The following is a 21,623-nucleotide window of genomic DNA, read 5'->3' on the forward strand; positions in this document are numbered from 1 at the left end:
AACGACCACGGCCTCCAGTCAAACACGGCTCGGTTTCTGGCAGGCTGCACTAAAACAGCAGCTGTATGTGAATGTGGGCTTTATTAAACCTGGCCTGATTTAATCAAACATAAACCCCTGTGCTCTGCGGAGGGGAAACAGGAGACATTTCTGGCTGAAGCCCTGCAGCACTCCTGGCCAGCAGATGGCTGATGGCCTCCACAGCGAGTTTTCCCTCTGTGGCACTGCTGAGCGAACGGCTCCGCGCAGGTGAACTGCAGGCATCAAGATCTGGTTAAAATCTGTGTTTATTTAAGATCCCAGTGGCAGCCCTGTCCTGACCAGACTGCTCAGCGGCTGCTGAAGACATCAGTACCCCAGTGGTGGGCTTTGTCCCCCGAGGAGACGGGGGTCCTGCTCACAGCCGATGCAGCACGAGCAGCAGGGACAGCCCAGTTTAAAAGTACATCTGGTGAAAGAACACCCCACGTTTTAATCAGCTCTTCCCCTAATACTCCATAGCGTGCACAAGGGAGGCTGAGGTGCGTGTAGGTTTGGACCATCCTGTACGGGGTGGAAGCCTGTCATGGCTGTTAGCCTCCCTCCACAATGCTGCAGTTCATGCTGGGGAGCTTTTTCTTAAACTAAGTGTTGATTTTAACGTCTTTTAGTGTCTGTCCTACCCGAAGCAGCAGGAGAACACCTGTTTCTTGTTACCCCGGTGCGGGGGGGAACCATAAGGCAGCCTGGAGTTCAAGCGATGCGGCCGTGGGACAGTATAGGCCGCTCGCCAGTGGAGTCTCCTCGCTCCCCGGGGACAGGCAAGGGACAGCGCTGCCGGGCACAGCGCGCTCCGCCCGCGGCACCCACGGGCGCCGGGGCCGCCGAGCCCGCCGAGCCCATCCCCGGAACCGCCGAGGCGTGGGCTGAGCGGCGGCGGGGATCGATATCTCGGCGCTCGGCAGACAGCGGCCGCCATGGCGCTGAGCGGAGTGCGGGTGCTGGAGCTGGCCGGCTTAGCGCCGGCGCCGCTCTGCGGCATGATCCTCGCCGACTTCGGCGCCAGCGTGGTGCGGGTGGACCGGGCGCCCCGCTCCGCCGTGTCCACCGACGTGCAGGGCCGCGGCAAGCGCTCCTTGGCCCTCGACCTCAAACAGCCCCCGGGCGCGGCGGCGCTGCGGCGGCTGTCCTGCGCGGCGGACGTGCTCATCGAGCCCTTCCGCCACGGTGAGGCGGCGGCGGCCCGGGGAGGACCGGGGTAGGGTATTGGGAGCGGGGCCGCCCGAAGGCGGGGGTCTGGTGCGTGGCCGTGAGGGGGCCTTGGGGTGCGGTGCTCAGGGGCTTGAGGGAAGGGAGCAGCGTCTGCGGGGTCATGTCGGCTGAAGACCGCTGCGGGACGTACTGGGGTTTGTGGAGTGCAGCAGCCCTGCAGCGGCCCAGGGAAGAAGCCGTGGAAGGTGCTCAGCCGGCTGGCTGAAGAAGTAGTTTCCCCGCTGACAGACGCACTGAACAAATAGTTCTGGATGGCACAAGGGTTTGGCTGAGCTGAGGAGCTGTGCACAGAGCGTGGGCATTGGTCCTGCAGTGATTGTCCGGCCTGCTGATACAACTCAGTTTACATTTGTAAGGTTAGCTTGTGACTAAGATGTAGCAGATAGTGGTCCAGCTCTCAAAGCGTACGATTCGTAGACTCAGTTAGGTAGGAAAAGACCTTTAAGGTCATCAAGTCCAGCCATTACCCCAGGACTGCCAAATCCATCACTAAACTGTATCACTGACAGCCTCATATGCATGGCTTGTGAGAACTTGCAGGGATGGTGGTTCCACCACTGCCCTGGGCAGCCTGCTCCAGTGCCTGAGCACCCTCTCTGTGAAGAAATTTTTCCTAATATCCAGTCTAAACCTCCCCTAGTGCAGCTTGAGGCTGTTTCCTCTTGTCCTGTCACTTTTTACTGGGAAGAAGAGACTTACTCCTACCTCTCTTCCTTTCAGGTATGTGTAGAGAGCAATAAGGTCTCCCTTGAGCTTTCTCTTCTCCATTACTCTGAAGACAACAGATTTAACATGCTTTCTTCATTTATAAACCATACACAGGCACTCATGCTTATGCATGGGGTATTTCAGTATCTGTGCTGCTCTTTGAAGATGCTGTTGTGTTATGAAGAGTATCATCAAAGTCAGATTGGACAGAGCTCTGAGCAACCAGATCTCATTGAAGATGGTCTGCTCATGGCAGGCGGGGTTGGACTGGATGACCTTTAAAGGTCCCTTCCAACCCAGACCGTCCTGTGATCATGCTTCAGTGAGGAGCTCACTGAAGTGTTTTGGCGTTTCTGAAGTCAGCTGAGAAATAGAAGGCTGTGTCAGTTAAGCATCACACATTATAAAAAGGCTTATGTATCCTGTGTCATGGATAATGCTTGTGTTCGGAAAATGGGTTCATGATTGTGATGTTTTTTACCCTAAGATTTTTAGTTCCTTAGAAGCTGTGCAGCCAAAATTAAGACATTTAATCCCATTTTTCATTGTAGCTAGTTGTCTATTTTCTAGTGGAAGTTTCTGGGTTTTTTTGGTTATGTAGGCATTTGGGTTTTTTGTTTTGTTTTGTTTTAGTTTTGTTTTTTAATCTGGAATTGCAGGTAATTTTGTAACGGGACATTAGGCTTTATGGGCTTGTAACTGAGCTAGGCAAATCTGTGATTGAGCATGAAGCTAATGTGAACCAATGAAAAGATGAAGACACAAGTGGCAGGAGAGTTTCTTTAAATACATGTGTAGTATTGGCCTTTGGACAATGACTTTCTAACACCAGGGGGTATTTGGCACTGAGTTCTCACCTGTGTTTTGAAAATCTTGCTCTTTACCAAATTCCACTGCATAATTCTCCCTGGCATTAATCACTTGCCGCTGCCCAGTAAGAAATACAGAAGAAATGTATCTCAAAGATCTATTAAATATTTAGCAATATTACGGGCTAGCCTGTGAAACAAGTTGCAGTATAGACTCTGGAGTAGAACAGGCATTGACATTATGCTATGCCCCTCCAAAATGTCTCTCTGCAGTGCCAGCATAGATTATAGAGCATAGTCTGGCCAAGCTGCACTAAGCCAATTAAAATCTTTCATTTATTTGCAATTTGAATTTACTTCATGTAAAACCACAATTTTAGGCTGCAAGATCAAAATTTTAGCGTTGATTAACTGTAAATCCGTGCTGACCAAACTTTTTTCAAATCAATTTCATTGATTTCTGAAGGTTCCTGATTCTCTGTGTTACAAAAGAATGCATTTTCTTTTGTGCTGTTGTTACAAATAATTTTGTGGAATACTAGCATCATCCGTCCACATCAGTGAGTTGAATGATGCAGGATCACACAGAATACTGAGAGGCTAATATGGTGAGGAAAGTATATTCCAGGGAAAGATGAAAGCAATTTCCGGTCATTTTACTGTGAAAAATATGAAAGTTTGCTCTTTTCTTTATCTCTCTTTTTTTTTTTTTTTTTTTTTTTTTTAACAAGTCTTTATGGCTTTCTCTCTCATTCAGCAGTACATGGATTACAACAAGCTGCCTGGCAACCTTTTGGAGAAGTAAAACAGGAAAAAAATCTGAAAAGAAGAAAGGACCCTAAGGGAAAAAAAATATATAAAAAAAGGCCTTAAAGCTTCATTTCTGCTTAATTGACTTGTATCAAAAATGCGTGTGTATATATATATATATATATATATATATATGCATTTTGGTATTTTATAACATTCTGGTTGGTTGTGCAGTAATACGGCTACTCAATTATCATCTATTCCTTCATAAATTGCTATCCAATTTTGTTGTTGTATGATTATTTGGGGGTGCTGGTCGATGAGAAAATGGACATGAGCCGGCAGTGTGCGCTCGCAGCCCAGAAAGCCAACCGTATCCTGGGCTGCATCAAAAGGAGCATGACCAGCAGGTCGAAGGAAGTGATCCTGCCCCCCTACTCTGCTCTCATGAGACCTCACCTGGAGTATTGTGTGCAGTTCTGGTGTCCTCAACATAAAAAGGACATGGAACTGCTGGAACAAGCCCAGAGGAGGGCCACGAGGATGATCAGGGGACTGGAGCACCTCCCGTATGAAGACAGGCTGAGGAAGTTGGGGCTGTTCAGCCTGGAGAAGAGAAGGCTGCGTGGGGACCTCATAGCAGCCTTCCAGTATCTGAAGGGGGCCTATAGGGATGCTGGGGAGGGACTCTTCATCAGGGACTGTAGTGACAGGACGACGGGTAACGGGTTAAAACTTTAACGGGAAGTTTAGATTGGATATAAGGAGGAAATTCTTTCCTGTTAGGGTGGTGAGGCACTGGAATGGGTTGCCCAGGGAGGCTGTGAGTGCTCCATCCCTGGCGGTGTTCAAGGCCAGGTTGGATGAGGCCTTGTGTGGGATGGTTTAGTGTGAGATGTCCCTGCCCATGGCAGCGGGGTTGGAAGTAGATGATCTTGAGGTCCTTTCCAACCCTAACTATTCTATGATTCTATGATTCTATGATTAAACTTTGAACCATGGACCTTTTGAGTTTTATGAATAATAAATGTGAGTTAGGATTGTCTGTCTTTTCGAGGTGTAATGGAAAAACTTGGGCTTGGTCCAGATGTGCTTCTGCAGGAGAATCCCAGACTCATCTATGCTAGACTTACTGGATTTGGCCAGACAGGAAAATATGCCAAGTCAGCAGGTCACGACATCAATTATTTGGCTTTATCAGGTAGGCTGTAAAATTTCCTGACAAGTAAGTTCCACCTCTCCCTCTTAAATAAAGACTCAAGAATTTATTGAAAGGTTATTTGCAGTTAGCTCAAATTACCTGATGTGTAGTCTGATGAAACAGCTGAGCAGTGTCTGTCAGTGAGAGTTTCTTTTCTCCCTGGATCTCCCTGCTCCTTTCTCCCCAGTCAGCTACGGTGCTTGCTTAATCCATCTGTAAGCTCCTTCACACATTAGAAACTGGCTAGGAGAAATGAGGATGTTTTTCCTTCAGGATATTGAGGTGAAGCATTTCATTAAGGGATTCAACAAATGCAAAAATAAAAAAAAGCAAAAGAAAGGAGCAAATGTAGCCTGGACAGGCTGTTAGTTTTTGGCAGCCACAGTGGCTGTCTTCTGAGGCTGTATGGCATTTTCCTTCCTTTATGCTGTTTTAGCTGAATAAAGTCTTCTTTCTCTTTGAAGAGAGGACTGAAGTTTTTAGGCTTTTTTGCCATTCTTCAGGTCCACTTTCCCATAAAATCTGTATGTTTATAATCCCCAAAAGGCTGCAGATTATTCTCCATGTTTGTGAGTAGGTTTTTTTGAGCAAAGAAAAACTAGGCAGCCTCACCCATTTGAGCTCTTGTGCATATCTGCTGTAAATATCCCTCCATTGATACCAAGTGAAAGCAAGGTGGGCTTAAAGTGGCAATTCTGTGTTTCCTTAAGCTGGAGACAGTATTTTGTTTCTAAGTATCGTGATCCTCCAAGTATGCAGTAACAAATAATAACAAAATTACCTGACTGTGGTGATAGCAGTCAGTGTGTCATGCATCATCCCACTGAATGGTGTTCACACTGCTGCCTCTCCCAGCCTGTGAGGGAGGAGAAGAAGTGACCCAAAACTTCTTGGCTTTCCACCGCATAAAGCGTTTCTTTTAGCCCTAAACAAAGGCCAGAGTAGAAGCACTGCAAATATGGTGATTCAGTATCACCTGCTATAGTCAGTGGAATTACATTTCTCTAGCAAAGGGCTAAAGGTCTTCTCAGTATTTAAATTGTCAGAGAATAAAAAAAGACTAAAAGGAATGTTGCCTCATTTGAAACACTTTTGACTTCATGTCCAGGTGATTTTAAAGTATTATGACATTTTTCTTTGTTATTAGCATAGAGAGTCAGTACAGAGACAGCATAGTACTTTGCTAGCTCAGATTGTAGTGCTTTCTGTTTACAAAAGGAAAGAAACATGGGTTTGTTGTTTGGGGTTTTATTTTTTTTTTGTTTTTTCCTCTGGAGATGGTTTAATCAGTATTTTGGTTAGTGCTGTCTCCCTAAAATTTAATAATTTTGTTTGAAATTTCACAGTCAGTTCTTTTCTGCCTTTTTGAAGGAAATAGGGCAAGGTGTTTAGGAGGTAAGATTCCTCAGAAAAGAGAACTTGTATCCTGAGTATTTTCCAGATGACCTTTGGATTTCTTTAACTAAAAAAATAGGTTGCATTAGAAACTCCAGCTGTAAGTTAATACATTAATCTGCTGGTGCCTGTGATGACCTTTTGACTATTGAAAGTGAGGTTTTAGTCAGTGACTGGGTTTGCTTGCATTGCAGGCTTTGGAAACTTTTTTATACTGTGCACTCAGTTGCTTGCGCTTGTGTTCATCAAACCATTAGCTAACTAAACAGTGCATCAGGTCAGGCAGTTCTCAGGAGACTTTGACCATGTATGCTGTAAGTCTCAGATTTGAGGCTACAGGCACAAGAGACATGAGCATCTTGCTGGCCAAAAGGGAATTACTGTGAGGGAGCTACAAAGAGTAAGGTGACAGTAAAGAGGTGGTTCAGGATGGCAGAGAAAAGACAGCAGATTAAGAGCTCCATCTGAAGTAAACTGCCTTAGCCTTTGCTCTATTCCTTTCCATTTCTTCTTAAACACAGGTTCTCTGTGTCTGTGTTGCATGTAACGAGGTAATCTTTCTGTGTTATTCACCCATTCCTCCTATACGAAACCTGTTTTTTTTTCCAAGGGTAGTTGAAGAGGGAGGATAGTACTGAAGTGCAGTTGTTGGTGTGAAATCATTTGTTGTGATGGGTTTTCAGAGAAGACTGTACATCTGCATTCTTTACTTAAAAGATTAAAAGAAGTACAATTTACCAAAGTTGCTTTGAGACATGTTCATAATGCCTGTTGAGTTCTTACAGGGGAGGTTCTATGTATGTACAAAGTATTGCACACCAGGTTTTTTGGATGAAATGTTGTCTGTATATAGCTAAATTATCAATGGTTTATTTCTGAGAGTTTTATTAAAATCTCTTTAAATGCATCTTCACTAATACGATTTCATATATTAGATACTTTACAAATGAAAGATTAACTATTTGCTAAGAAACAGTTGAGTAGAGACAGAAAACTGTTGTTAGAAGTTTGCTTTATCCCTTGTTTACTTGCACAGATGAAAAAGAATGAAACTTTGTAGAAATGTAAAAGTGAATATTTATAGTGGATTTTATGCTTATGCTTGCCTTTTTTGCTCTACTGTCAGGTGTGCTGTCTAAGATGGGTAGAAAAGATGAAAATCCCTATGCACCCTTAAATCTCCTAGCTGATTTTGCCGGTGGAGGTGTCATATGTGCACTGGGCATTATTACAGCTCTCTATGAACGTACCAAATCTGGCAAGGGGCAGGTCATTGATGCAAGTATGGTAAGTTTGGTCTCAAGGAAAGTAGAGTTTCTTAGGTTTGCTTGTTTGCGTTTTTCCTACTTTAAATCTGTAAAAGGGTGGAATTCTGAGTTTTTAAGGTTAAACTTTATAAGGTTTAAGATTGAGAACTTGGGAAAGGGGAAGTAAGCAGTGTCATGAAATGGCTATTCCTTCGTGTGCAAGCAGTTTTCACATGTCAGTGTTGCCATAACATCCTTACGATGTGGGACACATACTGCAGCTGTAACCCTGTGCCATTCCCTGTCTTTTTTTCCAGTCTGCCTTCTTCACAAAATATTAGCTGTATATATATTTGATGAGTAAGTTTGGTGTATGGAAATAGGCCTCCGAGAAAGCTGGAGAGGAACTTTTTACAAGGGCATGTAGGGATAGGACAAAGGGGAATAGCTATAAAATGAAAGAAGGGAGTTTAAACATTAGGAAGAAGTTGCTTACTGTGAGGGTGGGGAGACACTGGAACAAGTTGCCCAGAGAAGCTGTGTCTGCTGCATCCCTGGTAGTGTTTAAGGCCAAATTGGACAGGGCTTGGAGCAACTTGGTCTAGTGGAAGTTGTCACTGCCCATGGGGGGTTGGAACTAAATGATCTTTAAGGTCCGTTCCTACCCAAACCGTTCTGTGATTCTATGATTAATATCATGAATAATAGCAAAAATGACAAACCTAATAAAGAATTACATTAACTTTATTCAAGGTACATCTGGTTATGAATTTATGACAGGTCATGTCATGGCTTACTATAGCCACTGTTCCCTAGAATAATTACACGGCTATGGGTTATTGCCAAGAAGTCAGTTTCTGACGCTTCGTGTTAATGTGCCATGAAATGAATGAAAGGCTAAATTAGCTTAATAATGAATACCATGGGTTTTTAACTGCAAGGCCACCCACTTAGACAAAGAGGAAAAATTCACATTTATATTTATCCTTGAAACCTTCATTACCTGCAAGTGCTTTTTCTCTCTGTCTCTCTGTTTTTAAAGAGCATTGCAATTAAAATCTGACCTCCCTCCAAAGTGTTCTGGTAGAGTGAAGGCTATGATTTGGACTTAAATATAAATTAAAAAATAATACATTATTTGAACAGAATAGCTTTGTTGAAGAGGTCTTGAAAAGAAGAGCATAGCAAGAGAGCTTACTTGAAAAAGTTTTTGGCAAATTCACATAACATTCTCAGAAGCAGGCCACAGCATTACCGTCTACGTAAAAATCCTATGGGATCAGTGCAAAACTGGTCTAATGTTTTTACCCCGACAATAGTTATTAGTAATTGATCATCAAAACAAAAAGCTTACCAAGTTGAATTCTACAAGCATCTCTTAGTGTTTTCTCCAATAAGATGAATAATGGATGAGTGATTGTGTTTAGTAGATTTACAAATTATATGTATGTGGGAAGAGCTACAGGAATGTTGAACGCTTGGATTAGAACTGAAAATGACCTTGTCAAGTTGGAGAAATGACCTGAAGAAAATTGGCTGAAATTCATGGAGACCGCTGCTCTGTAGTTCTTCTAGGCAGAAACAATTAGCTGCACAAAGGCTGTATGAAAACAATTGGCTGAAGTACAGTCCTGCGGGTTTATAGTAGTCACAAGCTGAACATGAGTGAACAATATCATGTTGTTGTAAAACACATGCACACTGTGTTGGGATGTATAAACAGGAAGTAGAGTCATCAAAGTTTCTATTCAACATTTCTAAGGTCAATTTGAGGAAGTCCGATAAATACAACAAAAGTGACCTGGGTCTAAAAACATGACCTATAAAGGAAAATTGAAGGTGTCTGCATATTTGTGAAGTGAAAACTGTGGAGAATTGTGACAGGTCTTCAAATATTTAAAAAGCTATTTCTTGCAGTTTAGAGTATTACCTTATTTTCACTATTGGTACCTTAAAATTATTAAAATAATTTGTTACACAAAGAATCAATGTAAGCCTGCTACTGTCCTAATGAGATCTGTGGCTTACTGGGAATGGAGTGTGTAGTGGCTTTTTGTGGTTTTTTTTTTAAGCTCTCAAAACTTCCCTCTTCCAATTTTTTCTTGTCTCATTGTAGATGTGGAATTTACAGTTCTCTGCTGATGTTTCTGGTGTCCTGCGAAATGGAGGGGTATTGTCCACTATCACAAAATGTACTTTATCTGGCATTTTGTTACATCCCTTTCACTTGAAAAGACTTTCAGTGAGCAGTTAATGAGAACCATACATGCCCCATCAACAGCAAAGACAGTTAAATAGACTGGGTTGATGAGCCTGTTTTTATATCTTAAGCTTCTTTCATGAAAGTAGATATTTTCAAAAGCGCAACATAGCATCATTTCAGCTGTCATTTTAACATTCTTTTTTACTTTAAAGGCCTATTACCTAAGTTGTTGCACAGTTCAGGTAGCCTGAATACCTTAAGGACTCTGACACATGATGGAATTTTCTGTGCCAGAATAGGGAATCTGAATTTCTGTTTCAGCAGCTTTGTGTCTTCAGGATTACTTTTGTTAAATTTTCATCTTCATGGACTGTTTTACTGACCACTTGTTGTTTTTTTTCCCACTTATTACAATGTCTATTTTTCTGAAGTAATCTAAAAATGTAATTATTCATTATCTTTGAGGTTAGTAGTTCTAGATTGAGATCTGATTTTATGCAATAGAACAGTTTGTTATTTGTCTTATATTTCTAATTACTGTGCTGAAAGCTGAAAAATGGCTTGTGAGCATTCGTATGATCAGTAAAATACACACAAGGAAGCCCTCTACTTGGTGAAACTAAACTGGTACAAAAATTGTGTGGAGAGGATCAGGCTAAGGGCTAAAATTGCATCACCTAATTGCAGTGGCCAGTGTTATTGTTGCCCTGTGCAAAAAGTAGATGCTGGATCCTGCGTTTCAGCTGTCTACCTTAGAAGAATGAAATGCCTGGTCTGAATTGGGTTATGTTAGTTGCTGTCTCTTCTCATTGACTGTAGAGGTATCATAGGTTTCGTAGAGTGGGCCTCATAGTTCCCATATGCTGAGTAGGATGTGGGGTGGACACTGCAATGTGATACAGTAGGCACAATTGTTCATCTGCACTGCTGCACTGTACTGAAATATAGGCATGTGAGTTAGGGCCGTACTTCAGGTTCACTCCAAATTCAGACAGTGTCTTCTGATGGTAGGCATCTAAGTGTGACTCACTCTTTGTGAAAAGATAGCTGCAGGAGATGATGGTGGTAATGACAGCTTGTGCAATAGCCCCATGGCAAGAGCATTGACCTGTTCAATGGAAGTCTGAGGTTCCAGGTTTTTCTCAGCCTGGAGATATTAAAAAGCAAAGCTTTTACACCCTAGAGGCATTCATTTGTCATGAGGATAAAGATGAGGTTGATACGGAATCATTCTCAGCTTTGTTTGAACTCTTTCACTTTGAAGAAGGAACAGAAGATGTGTAGCAGACAGGTCAGGTCGCCCAGTGCCTCTGAATTCTTGTCCCTGCTTCAGAGACTGCTTTTAGCATGAGGGAACCATTAAGTGAAACGTATAACTGTTACTGTAATCACTTTGCAGTTTGCCTTAAGTGGAGTCTCCCCATGTTGTGCTTTTCATTTTTTGAAAGAAAATGACATTAGTGTGTGTGTGATGTGCCTTTGGAGGTTTGCTACTGCTGTTAGACACCTTTATACTTGTCTCTGAATTGCAGTGGGCCTCAGGGGAATCTATCTGTCCAGTTGGCCAGCCAGGATATTTCTGTAATCCCTATACTAGTCCAAACCATGTGCTCTTTTAAGTGCTTCCAGGGCAAGTAGCATTGTATATAGGTATCAGGTAGTTCTGTCAGAACCAAAATCTAATTTGCAGTTAGAGCTTATTCTGATATTATCCCTATCTATTATTTGGTCAGAGCCAAAATCTAATTTGCAGTTAGAGCTTATTCTGATATTATTCCCTTCTATTATTATGAAGTGAAACCTTACTTCAGATTCTTATTTTTTTTTGGTGGGGGGGGACGGGGTTGGGTTGGTTGGTTTTGTTGTTGGTTTGGGTGGGGTTTTTTTTGTCAGTCTGAGCAGTGTAACAGATAATTAGTAAAGCAAACACTGTTTTGATATCCTTGCAATCATTTTGCAAGCATATAGGATAAGGTGTACAGTATTTTCTCATACAAAAGTATTTTAACTGACTTTAACATATGACAAGTAGGACAAAAGTGTTCCTGTCCTTGTTGTGCCAGGTACTTCAGAAAGACACCAAGTGATGCACATTAAACAAAGAAGCCTTCACGCAGGCATACTTCAAAGATTTGCATGCTTTAAATTCTTGCTTAGAAAGGTAGAAACTAATAGAGCTTTCCACATGAAAATTCAGTAGCTTTTTATTTTGGTCCAATCTGTGTGATTTTCTCTATAGACAACATTAGGTTAATTTTGCACAGCTGAAAATGAGTGAATCAAAACGATACTCAAAACAATACAGCTCATGTTTTCCTCTGTTCCACTGCAATGTTTCTGGCTGTATGCTGTTACTGCCTCACCTTCTCTCACAGTTTTTCTAATGCAGTTGTAAAAAAAAGAATGGATGCTGCTGGTGAGCAGAACTGTAGGATGTGACTTTGCTTGGAAAGACTGGTACAAGCTTGAGAATTACTGAAAGGCTGAACAAACTAAATTTTCATATGGTTGTACTCCACATAGCCAAAATTTTAAGGAGTGAACAGGTTTTATAATTTTTCTTTTAGTGCGTATGCATCAGACACTCTCCTATTTAGGATAACCTTATGTCTGTGTACCTGCCAGCAATGAGAGTGGGAGAATAATTTTTGTTTTAACTTAGTGATGGAGATGAGCTTCCCAGTTCCCATGGTATAAGAGAACCTTAACCTTTGATTTCCTTCCAGTTTTCTTCTAAAAATAGCTGTTTCTTTATAATCTGTAACTTCAAAGAAGTTAGTCTTAAGATAGAAATTTGATACTTAACAGACTGGTATAGACATCTTGATTTCCAGACGGCTGTCAGATTACTTAATGTTCTGTAGCACCAAAAAGCTTGTTCTATCACCTAAAATTACTTACATTCTCTTTGTGAGTAGTTCTCCTTGAATTACTAATGTTTGCAAACTTGCTAAACTAACAAACTTTGTACGTTGGAAGTGTGTTTATCCATCTGAAGCTGCATTATTACATTTATGCTTCTTCTTATTCTCTAATTCTAGATGACTTCACATATGCAATAGGACCAGTAATTGAGAATTTTAAGAAATTAAACTGCTTACAAATCTTGACAAAGGACTGAACTGGCAGTAGGGTTTTTGCTGTTTTGTTTTACGTAAAATTAAGGTAACATGCCAGGTAATTTACTGAAGCTGTTGCTTTTTCCTTTGAACCTTCAAGGTGGAAGGAGTAGCATACATAAGTTCTTTCCTGTGGAAATCACAGAATCTGGGACTTTGGAACAGACCTCGAGGTGAGAACATGCTAGACAGTGGTGCGCCTTTTTATGAAACCTACAAGACCTCCGATGGAAAATTCATGGCTGTTGGTGCCATTGAGCCTCAATTCTATGAGCAGTTAATAAAAGGTAAGTAGCTTGGAGCAGTTGTTTCACATTAGCAAAGCATGATTCAGTTAATTCTTTACTGATTAATTACGTTGTTTATGTTGATTTCTTTGTAAAAGCCAAACTCTTCTTGAAATGAATTGGGTAGTAGCGTAGCACTTTAGTTGAGTCTCTTCTAGTATTTGTTTTCTTTCTTTTTTCCTCCCTTCTTCACCTCACCTTCACAAACTGCTCTTAAATTACAGGTTTTCTTCTGGAGTTACAGTAAGGGTTGCCTGTGATGTGGCTGGAGCACTACATAACTGTTTTGGAAAACCAATTTTTTCAAGGGATTATGAATGTACTTAAAAATGAGACCTAATTCTTTAGTATTGCATATGAAATTTCAAGCAATTTTAGGTGTTTTTGATGTAATTCTTTTTAGAAAGAAGCTATTTCAATTGCTTCAGAAATGAATGTTCACTGGAGGTAATTCATAGTATTTCTTGATAGAACAGAATTTTTCCAGCAGCAAAATCAGCTTTGTAAATTAATTTCCACCACACAATTTCACGAGGGTCTTTAGTGTCTAGTTGTAGATATAATTTTTATATTTGACTGGAGAGTCTTTAAGTATGAATATAAAATATGGTTTATCTGAAAAATTAGAATGGTCGTGAAAAATAATTTTCTGAAGATAAAACAAATTTACAGGTGCCTCTTTATTTCTGAACTGTTGGTGTGCTGCAAGCTTTTAAATCAGATGTGCTGTTAGCTTCTTAATAGTTATTTAATTTAAAAATAATTTCTTCTGTTGTGCTCCTTTGGTAGATTGCAATGCTTTCTGTACAGATTTTATGAAATACAAAAAATTTTCAGCATAATTTCAGATTTATTCTATTTCCATTATTATGAATATGAAGGATATAAGTTCTCAATCTAATTTTAGTTCTGCTTAATGAGTAGAAGGAATCCTAACAAAGGATATGCCTAAAGTGGATGTACCTAGTTGTTATATAAACTGTTTTTTTATGTGCGTGTGCTAAACCTTTGCTGAGTGAAGATGTCAGTGGAGTAGCTCCTGATTCTTGTTCAGTCTCTGCCAACTGATTATTCCTTGAATTGCGGCATGGATACCTGTACTGGTTTTGGCTGTGATGGAGTTCAGTTTCTTTGTAGAAGCTTGTATGTTTTGGATTTGTATTGAAAATTGTACTGATAGCACATGGATGGTTTAGTTACTGCTCAGCGGTACTTACACAGAGCCAAGGCCTTTTCTGCTCCTCACACTAGTGAGGAAGCTGGGGGTGCACAAGTTGTTAAGTGGGAGCACAGCCAGGACTGCTGACTCCAGTTGACCCAAGTGATGTTCCACACCATGCGGTGACCATATGAGACCATATTGGGGAGGAGGATGGGAGGGGACACTCCTCAGGGCCTGCATTTCCAGGAGATGTTCAAATTCAGGAGCATGGTAAGATGAAATGAAGGTATGGGGCTGCAAGGTGGGGTATGCGGTTGGTGGGCAGGATCCCAAAGAGAGATCTTCTTCTATACATTATGGCTTTGTTCTCTTGCAACCTCTGGTGCTCCCAAGGTGCTTCTGTATTTTCTTAAACTTACTTAGTTTCCCCCTGCAGACCCCTTAAGAACTTTCCTTGCCGTGTCGTGTCATTAACTGCAGTGTGATCCAGCACTGGCTTCTTAATTCTGCAGGGAATCACTGCGGTGAATCAAAACCAAAAGGACATCAGTTTCACTTCAGCTAACCAGAATTCTGAAGGCAGTGACAAATGGTTCAGAAATCATGTTCCTTTCACAGTTCTACAGTCTCTAAATCTCCAGCTCTTATATTTGCAACACCCATATCCTTGTGTTCTCGTTATATAGGAGTGACTAAAGTAACGTACTCTCCGAATATGGACAGAGAGACATAAAGTAGCATTTGAATATATTTTATCTGTAACAGCATTAAACTGTTCACCGGCAGAACTGACCAGAATTATGGATTAGAAAGAAAGAAGTATGAAATAAACTGTGGAAATTTGAATGTAACATTTTAAAACTACTTCAAAGCAGGGAATTAGGCCTGAAACAGACAACTCAGCTTAAGTCAAAACCCCTAAGGTTTGTAAAGAGCAATACAATTCTCGCAAGCAGCTATTTCTTCCTTATAACACTTAAAGGCTTAAATTCTGAATTGAATTTCTGCAATAGAACTCCCAGAAAGGAAAATTCCCTAAGCCACAAGAAGAATCTGTTCTAGCTCAGTACATTATTACTTCAGAAAGCTTGTAACTGTAACTGCTGAAGGGGATAAATATTTCTCATGTGAAAATATGAACAATTCATAATATGCACCTAAAATACAATAAAGAAAGACCACTTATTGTAAATGCAATATCGTGAAAAAAATCTTGAGTTTGGCCTGATACTTTAAGTAAAAAATACATACAAAAAACCCCAAAGAAATGTTATTGACATTTTAGAAGAACTTTTTACAAGGACATACAGTGACAGGACAAGGGGGAATGGCTTTAAGCTGGAAGACAGGAGATTTAGGTTAGGTATTAGGAAAAAAATACTGCCCTCTGAGGGTGGTGAGGTGCAGGCACAGGTTGTCCAGAGAAGCTGTGGCTGCCCCGTCCCTGGCAGTGTTCAAGGCCAGGTTGGACAGGGCTTGGAGCAACCTGCTCTAGGGGAAGGTGTCCCTGCCTATGGCAGGGGGTTGGATCTAGATGCTCTTCAAGAACCCTTCCAACCTAAAACGTTTTATGATCTTATGACTGTAAAAAAGCAAAGGTTGTGATACAAATAGAGACAAAAAAGCAAAATTTCCTTAGAAGGCTTTAGTGTGTGTTTGGTTTTTTTTAAAATGATAGCAGCAGACTGGTACACACTCACAGCTGTGGCTGAAGTTGTCCCCTTACAGTCAGGCACTCCAGTTCTTTATTGCTGAGTAACTATTTTTTAAACTTCATCTGTTAAAATCAAGCCATTCCTGTGCATTGTAAGCATAAAGAATACTTTGAAACGTGAAAATAAAGTTGCCCAATATGCGTGCCCCAAAATAGGCGGATGAATTCCTAGTTGCTGCTTCAACTTTATGCTCTAAATTTCTGAGAAACAACTAAGAGGAGCTCAGAATTTTAGCATTTTCTTCAGTGAAAAGCTATCTAAGTAGGACAGAGACAAGTCAGTGATCATGCTGTATTGCCTGACCACTACATGCATCCATCAGACACTGCTTTCTAGATAAGGTGACTGGCTGGCTGAGAGACAAAAGCCTGAGTCTTGCCATGTAGTAGTTATCAATACAAGAATGCTGGAGCATCCAACAAAGATTCACTGAGAAGAAGAACGAGAAATAAGACCAGACTGTTACAGAATTTGTTTTCTTTTTAAACTAACATACGTTCCATCCCACCCCACTCCTGTAGCTTTAAAGTAAGTGCTATTCAATTTAATCTGTAGAGAAGTATAAAATACTGCAGCCATGAATGCTGCAGGCCAGTGTTTGATGACTTTGAGCCGAACATATGGGTATTTGAATAAGCAGATACATTCTTTTCTTGTTTTTTTTGTATTTAATACAGGCATTGTCCCTGAAGACATGTTGGAATTCCAAATTCCCTAACTTACAGGCTTCTATTTTACTTTGTAACCATTTACTTTTGTTCTCCAACTCCATTTCTCACAAGTAGAAAAATCCCAAGGGATTTGAGGAGAATCAAAGAACTGCAAAGTGTGGAATAACTTCTTATATAACTTCTATACTTTCTTTTTCAAGATTGAGTAGCCTAGAACTCATGTTTGCAAACAAGTCATACTCATGACAGTGAGGGGACCACCTTCCTCGGCCAAGAGCATCTTTGTTCGAGAAGGTTATTGGCTTTGTAGATTGTGCTTGGTAGGGAAAATTAAATTTCTGCTTACCACGAATATACAATTTATTATTTTGTTTTAAAGTTATGTGAGAAACTGAAGCTATATAAAATAGATATGCTAATCACAGAATCCCAAGGGTTGGAAGGGACCTCAAAAGACATCTAGTCCAACCCCCTCTGCAAGAGCAGGGTAACCTAGAGTGCATCACACAGGAACTTGTCCAGGCGGGCCTTGAATATCTCCAACGTAGGAGACCCCACAACCCCCATGGGCAACCTGTTCCAGTGCTAATGTACTGAATTCAGTACAACATGGTTATTAAGATGAACAAAGTGGATGAACAGTTCTCGTTACATTCCCTCAGTTACATATACTGTTAAGTTTTATTTGAGTTTACTTATCAAGATAAGCCTTACATATTGTACAAATACTGTAGTGGGGCAACTTACTGGTGCACCAAAACATTTGCAGTTACGGTAATTAAATATGTAGACTTGGAGTATGGCTGTGGATGCATTTGTAGTGATGCTCTGGGTCTGATCAACCTTTTACTGAATTGTTTAAAATTTCCAAAAACTTACTTTGTTTCAGAAACTTTGAGCAGAGAAAAAAAAAAACTTCACATGGTTACTTTAGTGAAAATTCACTGCTGTCTTGGAATATGCTGAAGTCAATTCCCTCTCAGAGTGAGAATTACTTCTATTTAGAGAGAGAGAGAGCAATGTCATACACGTTATGGCTGGGGTTTTGGCCAAAATTAAGGATTCCCGTGCTTGGGAATGCATGGTTCTGTTCAGTCATGTGGCAACATAATTTCAAAATCACTATGCCATGAGCGTACAATTTTGAAAAGAAAATAAAAATCATCAAGTCAAACCAAGAAAATCCCTCTGCTAGTGATCGTAAATAATCTTTTTAAAATACTATGGTTGAAATACTGTAAGAAACTGCTTGTTTCCAACTTACCAAAGCAACTTTGCAGATCTATCTAATGATTTTTTCTGTTGTCTGTCTCATGAAATGGGTGCCAAATTTTACTGCAGTTTGTCTAAGAACTTCTGTAGAGACAGATTTAAATTTATTGCATTAATAAATGACATGCAGATGTATGTCACTAAAACTGTAGCATTTAAAGGAGACTTAGAGCTATGCAAGGAGACTTAATTTTGCAGACTCTTTTCAGTGGTGCCCAGCAATAGGATGAGGAGCAATGGCTGTAAACTAAGACATGAGAAGTTTCACTCAACATGAGGAAGAACTTCTTCATGTAGAGGGTGGCAGAGCACTGGAAGAGGCTGCCCCAGGGGGGTTGTGGTGTCTCCCTCTCTGGAGACATTCAGACCCTGCTTGGATGTGTTCCTGTGTAACCTGCTGTAGGTAGCCCTGCTTTGGCAGGGGCTTGAGCTAAATGATCTCCAGATATCCCTTCCAACCCTAATGATTCAGTGATTCTGTGATTTTTCAAGAACAGTTATTTCAAAGCTGTACCAGGGCAGTTTGCCTGGCTTTTCTAAACAAAAATCCATACATGAAAATTTGGACCAAAAAAACCTTGGAAACAAGATGTGATTGCTTTACCAGATATTCTGTGTAAAAGATACTTTGCTTTTGATTATGTTGGGCGAAATATGTCATCCTGTGGTATCCCAAACAGTTCTGTGCTGTGTAATTGTTTCCTTGTTGACTCAGTCGCTCCTGCTGTGATTCTGTTCGTCTGCACCACAAATGGTTAGCACAAGCTGGAAAATGAGAAGCTGTAGTGCTTAAATGCTGTCAGTTTATGCTATTTAAAGTTGAAGTCTTCAGTGGTCAGTGGAAAATGAGCATATAATATTAAATTCCAGGTTCTGCATATTGTTCTATTTTGCTAGAGCCTGTACAGTTAGGTTGAGCCAACTTTCCATCTGGCATGATCTTTAATATAATTGTGTAATGGGATAATGGTAGAGCTCTGTTGATGTTGGACTGGCTACTAGAAACCAAACAATAATTAATATGCAAATAGATACTTACAAAACAATGTTTCCAACTGAGTGTTTCGTGCATTGAGACAGTATCTCAGTGTGTTATTACTTATCTTTTGTGGAAAATAAATTTGCCTCACCTAGTTGTTAAGAAAGCTATATAGCACTGTACATCTTTAGTATTATACTTTGAAGATCAATAATGAAGTTAATTTGGAAGCTTTAGTTCCAGATGCTCAACCAGTATGAGTAATCATCAGCTGATCATTTTTTAGGATGATATGAACGGTTATGAAGACTAGATTGTAAGTTCAGTGATTTAAAGTGCACATGACTTGGTAACCTGATAAGGAGTGATGTTTACCTTGTAGTAATATTTATCCTGATACCTGTAGTAATCTCTTAAGATATGAAAATGCTTATTCTGTCTCTGGCTGTGTTGATTTTCTTCTAAACATGAACAACTGCAAGGCTCTATTCCTGAGTCTGGACTCTATTCCTGAGTCTGTTTCCCTTTGCAGTACCAAAGTTAAGATTTCAAAGCCTATACTCGTTTTCAATGCTAGCAGAAAGAAAGAATTTAAAGAGCACAAGAAAGGGCATTGTCTTCCTTTGTTCTCCCCTGTATGTTTCAGTAGCTGTGTGTCTACCACTCTCAGTGACAAATAAGCTGTAGAAATAGAGGTACACAGATTTCTTTCTGCCTATCTGCAGCTAAAGATTAGAGGAGATCAGTGTAGCCAAGCCTGTTATCAGTTGCAAGTCAAATCATTAATCTGATACCAGGTATTCAAAGATACAGGAAAGAATGCTCAAAATCAAGTGTTTGCAGCAATCCACATTTTCCTTGCCGTTTACACAGAGCTGTTGTTTTCTAAGCAGCTCCCTTTCTTGTTTGTGAAGCATTATGATGATAGTTGTTCTCCAGCCTTTCTAAGTTCTCAGTTTAACTTCTTATTCCTTTTTATCTTAAAATTTTCCTGCTATGTTCATGCCCCTTAATTTCAAGAACCTGAGACATCTCTAGCTTAGGGACTTCTCAGTACAAAACCTGTGTGACCATCTTCTGCTCCTGTGTTTTAGAAGGGGTGTGCATACTGCATACCTAGTCCATGCAGCTGATCTTCTGGTAAGCAGAGTTCTTAAGCACTTAGTGAGTGCAGGGACTATGGGTTTTATTTTCTGGAAGAGCAGCAGTAGAGAGTTGGAGCCTGGCAAGTGTGCTAAGTGAGGGGGGCAGCAAACACTGCTGTAGCCTATTTGGACTGCGGGGGGTCAAGAAGCAGTCAATTAACCTGCAGGCATCTGCAGCTGAGCTACCTCGTGGACATTGAGCCTTGGTATATCCATCCTCACCATCTGCTCATCTGTGGCATAGAAATAACCCATTTGTGTTGGACTTCAAACACAGTAGCCTGCTGAATATCCAGCTCTGGCTGATGTACTGGCTTTTATGAGATAGAAGCATATTGCTGTAAACCAAGATGCATTCAGCAGACTTTTGTGTTGCTACTGCCAGCTAGAGAATACAATACCTATTGCAGAAAATGTTCTCAGGACAAAATGTTATTTCTAGGCAGCTGCTACTGTTATGCAGTGTTTGTACAAATGAGTGTTTATTATATGCACTTAGTTAAAAGGCTGTAGCTGATGCAGTTTAGTCTAATTGCAAGTAATAGAACATTTTATTCTCCTGCTCTCTCCCCCTCATAGGTACCCTAATAAAGTTTGAAATTACTCTTAGCTAATATGCTCTGCTGTGTTGGACTGCTTATGAAATATTAGCTTCTTGAGAAACATACCTAGTTGTGAGTAGCACTTCGTAATTTATCTGTGCTGTGTTACAGCTAAACTTTGCTTTCCTCCTTTCAGGTCTTGGGCTAGATTCGGATAAACTTCCCAGTCAGTTGAGTTTCTCCGACTGGCCCAAAATGAAGAAAAAATTTGCATCCATATTTGCACAGAAGACACAAGCTGAGTGGTGCAATATATTTGATGGCACTGATGCCTGTGTGACTCCTGTTTTATCCTTTGATGATGTTGCCTCACATCAGCATAACAAACAAAGAAGGTCTTTTATGAGGAACGATGAGGAAGAGATAAGTCCCAGACCTGCTCCTCTTCTATCAAGGACGCCTGCTGTTCCATCGTGTAAAAGGGATCCTTTTATAGGAGAACACACGGAAGAGGTACTTCTGGAATATGGATTCACTAAGCAAGAAATTGCTAAACTTTATTCTGATAAAGTAATAGAATTCAGGAATCCAAAATCTAATTTATAATCACTGTCTATGTAGATCAGACAAATTTCAGGCTGATACAGTGAGGTTTTATGCATTAAAAATTGAATTATGTAATGAAAATGTTTCTACGGTACTGCTTCAAAATAAAGAAAAGTTATTGAAGTTCTGAATTTGACTGAAAACAGTGGGAGCTGTGTACACATGTACCTGTGTGGTGTGGAGTCTAGGATGATACCAGGATTGTGTTCTGAAGATCTACACAGCTGGCTTAGTAAGCATCTGTGAAAGTCCTCAAAATTCTTTATCAAATATTGTCTCCTGTGAAATGTTTGTTTCTTTTAATTCTTAGTTACACTGTTGCATTGTAATATACGTTGTAATTACATGAAAGCACTACTTTTCATAAAATAGAGTTATATTCTTCCTAAACAAGTGGTTGTGGTGTTTATTCATTAATTAAAAGGGATCTTTTTTCCTCTTATCATGTTAGTTCATTTGCCATATCATGCCAAAACAGTCATTGAAATAATGCTGTTTTCTTATGTGCTGCTGCAGAGTTATTATCATAAAGTAATTCTGTTTAATAGCCTGACTACATTT

The 21,623-nt window shown here is 40.4% G+C and overlaps 1 protein-coding gene across 1 annotated transcript; it reads left to right on the forward strand.

Moving 5' to 3' along the window:
- The first annotated feature begins 905 nt into the window (after window positions 1-905).
- On the forward strand, window positions 906-21,455 carry AMACR (alpha-methylacyl-CoA racemase). The gene is made up of 5 exons (XM_065663204.1): window positions 906-1,206; window positions 4,576-4,719; window positions 7,241-7,401; window positions 12,784-12,970; window positions 20,653-21,455. The coding sequence occupies exons 1-5, from the start codon at window positions 957-959 to the stop codon at window positions 21,060-21,062; spliced, it is 1,152 nt and encodes a 383-aa protein (XP_065519276.1). The 5' UTR covers window positions 906-956; the 3' UTR covers window positions 21,063-21,455.
- Window positions 21,456-21,623: the final 168 nt, after the last annotated feature.

This window comes from Lathamus discolor, chromosome Z (genome assembly GCF_037157495.1).
Source record: "Lathamus discolor isolate bLatDis1 chromosome Z, bLatDis1.hap1, whole genome shotgun sequence".
In the NCBI taxonomy this organism is placed as follows: Eukaryota; Metazoa; Chordata; class Aves; order Psittaciformes; family Psittacidae; genus Lathamus; species Lathamus discolor.

What these genes read in the sequence shown, in the direction of transcription:
- AMACR (XM_065663204.1), top strand. Translation starts at nt 957, where the DNA reads ATGGCGCTGAGCGGAGTGCGGGTGCTGGAGCTGGCCGGCTTAGCGCCG. An exon ending in CATCGAGCCCTTCCGCCACG is followed by an intron (nt 1,207 to 4,575) that starts GTGAGGCGGCGG and finishes TGTCTTTTCGAG; the next exon opens with GTGTAATGGAAAAACTTGGG. An exon ending in CTATGAGCAGTTAATAAAAG is followed by an intron (nt 12,971 to 20,652) that starts GTAAGTAGCTTG and finishes TCCTCCTTTCAG; the next exon opens with GTCTTGGGCTAGATTCGGAT.